The sequence below is a fragment of the Neltuma alba genome, unplaced genomic scaffold, assembly GCF_004799145.2.
Source record: "Neltuma alba isolate B1F8T4 unplaced genomic scaffold, ASM479914v2 tig00013490_pilon, whole genome shotgun sequence".
NCBI lineage: Eukaryota > Viridiplantae > Streptophyta > Magnoliopsida > Fabales > Fabaceae > Neltuma > Neltuma alba.
The window spans coordinates 59932-67259 of NW_021637719.1; the positions used below are offsets into that span (position 1 = coordinate 59932).

Genomic DNA, 7328 nt, shown 5'->3' on the forward strand with positions numbered 1-7328 from the left:
CAATACTTCCTTAATTTCCTCAAACTCCCACAACCTGCTACGCTTGCCAACATTCTTGGGAGATTCTTGCTTAACTATATTCCTACCCAAATCCTGAAGTAAATCATGCATCTCTAATGTGCCACCTTTTGTTTCAACTACTAAAGTTCTTTCAATCAAGACCTCTATTTCAATGATCGGGTTAAGACCACAAATTTTCAAAATTCGAATCACTTCTTTTTTCCGCCAACCCTTGAATAAACAAGCAATATCTAAAAATATTGCCTGTTGTTGCTCATCCAATCCATCAAAACTTATTTTAAGCATTTGAGAAATATCCCTAGCAAGATAACTATTCTTCAATCCATCTAAAGTATCTTTCCACTCTGCTTTTTTTCTTTCGTGAAGAAAAGAACCCAAAACTTCGAGTGCCAAAGGAAGACCACCTGCATGTTTAACTACGCATGCAGATAACTTCAAATACTCCTCATCAGGAGGATGGCCTTTTCTGAATGCTTTGTTTGAAAAGAGTTGAAGAGATTCATCTTCTTCCATGGTTTTCATATCATATATTCTTGGTTTATCTCCTTCAAATAAGGTGAGCAAGTGTTTATCTCTCGTTGTAAAAATTATTCTGCTTCCTTCACCAAACCAATCTGGACTTTCAGCCAAATTTTTAAATTGTCTCTCATGATCTACATCATCAATGACTAGAAGAACCTTTTTATTGTGGAGACGCTTTCTTATCATCTTCATTCCTTCGTAATCATTAGGAATATTCACAGCTTTCTTTTCGAGATGAAAAAGAAGCTTTTGTTGCAAAGAGACCTTGCCTTCTTTCTCGAATGTTTCTCTAACATTATCAAGAAAGCAACACACTTCAAACTTGTGGGATAGTTTTTCAAAAACAACTCTAGCAAGAGTTGTTTTACCCACACCGCCCATACCCCATATCCCTACAAAATGTCTGTCATCCACCCCAATCTCCAAGCGAGACATCATATCACCTGCCCTTGACTCAATCCCAACCAGATTGTCAACATAAGATGGTAATTTAGGAATTATGCAAGTCCATACATTTATGACTATTTCTTCTATAAGATCTGCTTCACGCCTATCAAAAAATATATATACAAATTGTTTAACATGAGTAATATAGTCATGATAAATTAAAATAATAATGAAAAATGTGACCTTTCACGTATATTGTTTACTAAAGCTACAATGCATTTTTTGATATAACAGGGAATTGTTGACGAAATAAGAATTGATCGTTCTGCTCATTAAAATTAGAAATGGGATCATTTTACCCAAAAGACAATCGAATTATTCATAATTTTGTTGTGTCTGTATTCATCAACTGATTAATCATCAATGCGCATTGTCATTCGGTTAATCCATTCGTCATTTAAAAATTTGGTTTTTCTCTTAAGAGATCAAAATGAATTCCTTCCAATTTTCTGTTGTCACAATGGAAATAGCGCTCCTCACAGATTTAAATGATGTTGTTCACAAGTATAAAGGGACTTCTAATATAAAGTAAAAAAAAAAAAATCTTCATAAAGAAAACTTATCATTAGGAGAAGATAATTAAATAGTGGGCTGCAGGGAATTTCATTATACGGAATATATTTCTCATAAAAATAGCTGAAAGTTAGGGGAAATGCTTATAGAAATTTCAAATAAACAATAGAAAAAATTACACTGAGAAGGATGACTGATAATTATTGTTGGGTTTGATTAAATTTATAATTTTGAAGGACTGAAATGTTAGCCGCGTACTATTAGGGAGTTGGGTGCCTCATTTTGCTATAAATATTACAGGTGTTTGGGAAGGAAAAAAAAGAAGAAAACAAATTGTATATTAGGTATGGAATAACACAATGGGGGTGTTCAACTCGTCTAGTCCCATCCTATAGCCTTTTTTAAAGAAATTAATTATTGATAATTATTATTATATTATTCAAATCACTTATTAATAATAATTATTTTATGTACTGATTTTCACTTTTAACTTACAGTGTTATCTCAACAAAATCGTCCTCAATAAAATGATTCATAAAACCATTATGTAGTATTTCTTTTACAGTATTGACTATGTTTATAAAAGATTTTTAAAAGAAAAAAAAATTTTGATTGGCATGTTGTTGATGAATAGATTTAAATTTCAGAGTGACAACTATAGGGGAAGGGATATGAAAGTGCCACCAGTTTTTATGACGATAAGAAAGTTGGTTAGTTTATTTTGTTCGTTCAATATAATTATAGTTTTTATGGTGCCTGAAAATAAATTTTGAACAAGGTCAAAGAAAAACAATATTGACTTAGATATAGGTTCTTCAACATAATTTTCTCAACCTCATACATGCAAGCTATAAAGGAATTATTATATATAATGTAAACTCATGTAAACGAATATTACTTACAATTAATACATTAAAAATTCATTAAAATTAACAGAATCAGTAATCCATACTTCAATGAACCAATTATACAACGTTTCTTGAAGTATAACATAATAAATATATTGGCAAAAGGCTTAAAGTACATATTTACTCCTTTTAGTTTATTTCAAGTTTCAGTTTAGTATTACAAGTTTAAAGTGTGTATTTTTGGTCCATTAAATTTAATAGTGTTAACCTTGTTAACATAAAATGTTAACAGTTTCAAAATGATGATTCAGCATTTAAATATTGACATATTAATTTTTAATTTAAAATATGTAAATTAAAAAATATTTATAATAAAACCCGATTAAAGATGCCATCAAACATAATTATTTCCTATGATCAAATTTTCTAACATAGTTCTATAAGATTTACTTTTAAATTTTCATAAAATTATTAATCTAAAAATATCTTAAATTACGACTTATTAATTTTTATGTAGCTTTTAAATTATGATATTAGATTTATCATAAAATTTAACACTAATCTTTAAAATAATTATAAATTTTCAAATAATTTAAATTTTAAAATCAATGAGATAATTTTTTCCACGATAAAAAGTAAGGAAAAATTTTTTATTTCATAATTATAAAATTGCAAAATTATTAATAAAAATAAAGTTTTATTTTAAATATTTTTTAGATATTTTAAATTAAAAATTAATATGTCAGCATTTCAAAACTATGTTATTATTTTAAAATGATTGAGTTAATAGTTTCTATTAGTGTTAAGTTCAAAGGACTAAAATTTTTTTCTGCCAACCAAATGATTAAAATTAATTTTATTAAGGAGAGTAAAGTGAAACTTGATGTAAATTTAAGAAATTTGAGAAATCTATACTTTATTATTAATGGGAGATTATCATCTGCGCCTATAATGGATGCTACTTTCATGTTATCATCACCTCTGCCTAAAATGATTATACACGATTTAAACCAAAACGAATCTATGCCTCAAATAAATATAGAAAATATGATTAAACGATTGTAAAAGAAAACTTACCTGCCCCTGGTGTCCCAACCAGACAAGTTGGCAATTTCACACAATGCACTTCTCCAAGTCTGCACTTTCACATTGTCCTCCCTGAATCTGTTTTCATGTTCATCCATGGCTTCCAGAAAGCGTTTTCGTTGGTGTCTTACATCGGTTGGATCAACATCATAGAATATGGGGAAAACCCGTCGATCCAATATTTTTGAAGCTTCAAGGATCTTTTGAAGTTCCTCTAAACACCACGTAGATTTTGCATAATTTTCAGAGATAACAATAACTGCACAGAGAGAATCCTCGATTGCTTGAAAGAGATCTTCTTTTATGACTTTCCCTCTCTCAAGATCTTTATCATCCTTAAATGTTTTGATGCCACTTCTTTCGAAAGCTTTATCTAAGTGATCCAGAAACTTCAAGCGAGTGTCTTTCCCTGTAAAACTCAAGAACACATCATATTTCCAGTTAGGAGTTGAATTACGAGGATCAGAGCTGGAAGAAGATTCTCCTCCGGCAGTATGTGCCATAGCAGGGGTTCAGTCTTTTCGTTTTGACCAAAGAGTAATAATCTGCAACAACATATAATCATATCAGGAAAACAAGAAAATGAATCAAAGGTATGAAATTAAAACTAGTGGGGTAAAAATATAGAAGTTTTTGTGCAGATCTATAAAACTCATTATGTAGAGATCCATACTGTTGAGAAAGTTGTTGAAGCAATCTCGCTTTCTTCTCCACACTCACTGCTATTATCTGAAGACGACGAACTGCAATAAAAGGAGAGATTTGGAGGACGAAAGAGCCAACCTTTTTCCTTTCTCTTACCTAACTTGCTACTGCCATTGACTGCAAGGCAAAGACTGACTTTAGTAGCGTGGCTTCCATGACTTTTCCTTCTTATTTACGAGAATCATCTAGTTCCGTGTCCTCAGATCACGACAGCGAGTGTCCAAGTGCGCGTTAATTGATGAGCAAGGAATGCGGGATGAGCTTTAATTCTTTAATTCTTTTATTTTCACATACTAAGAAATATTATGAAGCTATATTTTCTGCATGTGTGAAATTCTCTTTACATCTGATTATATTATTATTTTCTTGGTTAAGAGGATTGTTTGATGTGTTTGGAGAAGCTAAATTGATATACTCCTCTGGTCCTAAATATAAGACCCTTATATACGAGCCCTTATATACTCTCGTATATAAGGGTCTTATATTTAGGACCGGAGAGGTATTAATTATAAACTTTAAATAACTAATTTGTAAATAAAAAAAATAGTTATAATTAGATTAGAAATATACTTTTATTTTTAAGTATGCCATCTTGTAATAATTGAAAAAAAGAATGAAATGCTACCTCTGGTTGTCTATAAATAATGTCTTATAAATAGAACCGGAGGTAGTATAACATATGAAGAATGTCATAAAAGAGGGTATCATTAAAAATTAAAAAAATTAAAAATTAATAGATTTTAGAACAAATTTAATTTAAAGCTTATGAAATGAATTACATTTATTTTAAAATTTAAAACTTATAACCAAATTCAGTAGTTAATTTAATTTAAAGGGAGTCAATTTAAAGGGGAAAGTGGAATAATCTGCAAGCTTTGCCCCTATCCTGGAAAAACACAGAAAAAACTCAAAGGGTGGAAAAGGAACTATCTTACAATGGCTGGCCGTGCCACGCTTATCAGAGCAGTTTTGAATAGTATGCCTGCTTATCACATGCAAACAATGTTGCTCCTGAAGGGTCTTATCAAAGAACTTGAAAAGCAAAGCAGAAAATTTCTATGGGGGAGAAGGAAGATAGGAAGAAGTTACACCTCATTTCGTGGGAGTAGGATTAGTATCAAGAATCTAAGAAGAGAAAATGAGCCCTTCATTTTCAAGCTGTGCTAGAAGCTCCTTACTGATAAGGAAGCTTTGTGGCCTAAAGTGTTGAGAAGTAAATATAATTGTGAAAGCCTGCACAAATTGGAAGTGAAGAAAAAACAGAATGCATCTTTGACTTGGAGAGGTATTTGTGCTGTTTGGGACTCTTTCAAAGCGGGGGTATGAAAGAAAATTGGCAATGGTGAAACAACCTCCTTTTGGTTTGAGAATTAGTCTGAAATGAATACCCCTATAATCAATCTCATTCCAGGAAGGGAAGGACTAGTAGACTGTAATGAGAGAGTAGTGGATTATGTGGATTCTTGTGGGAATTGGAGCCATGAGAAACTAAGTGCCTGGTTGTCTCGTACAGAGGTGGAGCGTATCATGAGTGCACACCCATCCTGTGAGGAGAGAGGAGAGGATAACTTTATTTGGAAACCATCTACTGATGGGTCCTTTAACATCAAATCTACTTATTCTTTCCTTTTTGGAGGGAATGGACGAGAAGGGGACAACATCTGGAAAAGTTTATGGAGATGGCAGGTTCCAGAGAAGATTAAGTCAATCATGTGGTTGTTTACACATGGTAGGCTCCATACGGCTGAACTCTGGAAGCGAAGGAGCATTCAAGAAGATGATGCTTGCCCATTTGGATGCAATGGCGAAGAAAGCAATGCATTTAATGCGAAATTGTAAGAATGCTGTGAACAGATGGAGATCAGTGGTCTCACTTGATGAGTGGCCATATTTCTTCACACTTCAAGGACGAGAGTGGATCGGTTGGAACCTCAAGCGTGAAGCAGGAGCTGCAAACACAAAGAAAATTCAATGGGCTATCTTGTTTGGATATATTTGCTGGGATATATGGTCTTCATGTTGCAATAAAGTTTTTGAGACAGAGACTATCAATGCTCCAACAAACGCTCAAGACTCCTTCCATAGAGCTTGTTGGGATAAAGAAATTGTTGAGCACAGTCAATAGCCATCTAATTCTACCTTGCAGGGGAGTAATGCCATTCACACTCTGAAAAACCACGTCACACTGAAGGTAGATGGTTCGGTGCTCATGGACGGAAGAAGTAGCTGTGGAGGAGTTATAAAAGGTGAGGAAGGAAGGTGGGACTTGTGGGTTTTCTTGCAAATTAACCTCAGTCCCGCCGGCAATAGCAGAACTAATTGGGATCATTAATGGATTGCAAATATAGTGGAACAGAGGGTATAGGAAAATCCTAGTGTTGTCGGATTGCATAGAGGCCATTAATTTTTGTATTCGTAGCTGTGGCGTTGGACACCCGTTTAGAGATATTATATATGACACAGGGCCATATTCAATATGAACTGCCAAGTCTTAATTAGACATATGGACAGGAGTCATTTATTTGATGATGAGAGTTTAGCGAAAGCTGCTAGGTTAGAAGAAAACTTTTATATCTTTAATCAATCTCTACCTTGGATCGAAGGGGTGGGTCTTGATTAAGTTTAGTTCTTTTGTATTGGTGTTTGCCTTTGTTAAGTAATGTTATTCAGTATTATTTCAAAAATAATAATAACAACAACAACAACAATAATAATAATAATCTGCAACACTTTATTTTTTCCAACACGGTTTTAGAATCCAAGAAAGAAAGGCGATGGTGTCAGCTAAAGCAGACGGAAGACGAGACAGGAGAACGAATTTGAAATTTTGATTTTTTGAATAGCTTTTTCCTTATTCACACGGTAATAACCGTCCTATTTATAAATTATTTTTAATATATTTTATACAGATTAAAAAATTTTTAAATTTCATTAATTATAATTTAAAATTTAATAAATTTTAAATTTTATTCTTATTTAATATATATTATACCCCATTTAAACAAAAAAACTATATAATAATAAATAAATAGTGAAATTACACATCTACATAAAATTTCTCTCAAATGCTCTATAAATAGGACAAAAATATTTTCTTCTCTCTCTGTTCTATAAATAAGACCAGAGGAGTACTATTAATGATCATTTATGATTAAAAAATTTGTTATGATTTTAAGCTTTAATAGT

General features: G+C 32.1%; 1 protein-coding gene across 1 annotated transcript; it reads right to left on the reverse strand.

Moving 5' to 3' along the window:
• Window positions 1–331: 331 nt before the first annotated feature.
• LOC114737731 (TMV resistance protein N-like) lies at window positions 332–3944 on the reverse strand. The gene is made up of 3 exons (XM_028925688.1): window positions 3429–3944; window positions 632–1093; window positions 332–425 (listed from the first exon to the last, which is right to left on the reverse strand). Exons 1-3 carry the CDS (start codon window positions 3938–3940, stop codon window positions 332–334), a joined length of 1068 nt encoding a protein of 355 aa, XP_028781521.1. The 5' UTR covers window positions 3941–3944.
• Window positions 3945–7328: the final 3384 nt, after the last annotated feature.

What these genes read in the sequence shown, in the direction of transcription:
- LOC114737731 (XM_028925688.1), bottom strand. Translation starts at nt 3,940, where the DNA reads ATGGCACATACTGCCGGAGGAGAATCTTCTTCCAGCTCTGATCCTCGT. An exon ending in GGTTGGGACACCAGGGGCAG is followed by an intron (nt 1,094 to 3,428) that starts GTAAGTTTTCTT and finishes ATTTTTTGATAG; the next exon opens with GCGTGAAGCAGATCTTATAG. An exon ending in TTGGCTGAAAGTCCAGATTG is followed by an intron (nt 426 to 631) that starts GTTTGGTGAAGG and finishes TTAAACATGCAG; the next exon opens with GTGGTCTTCCTTTGGCACTC.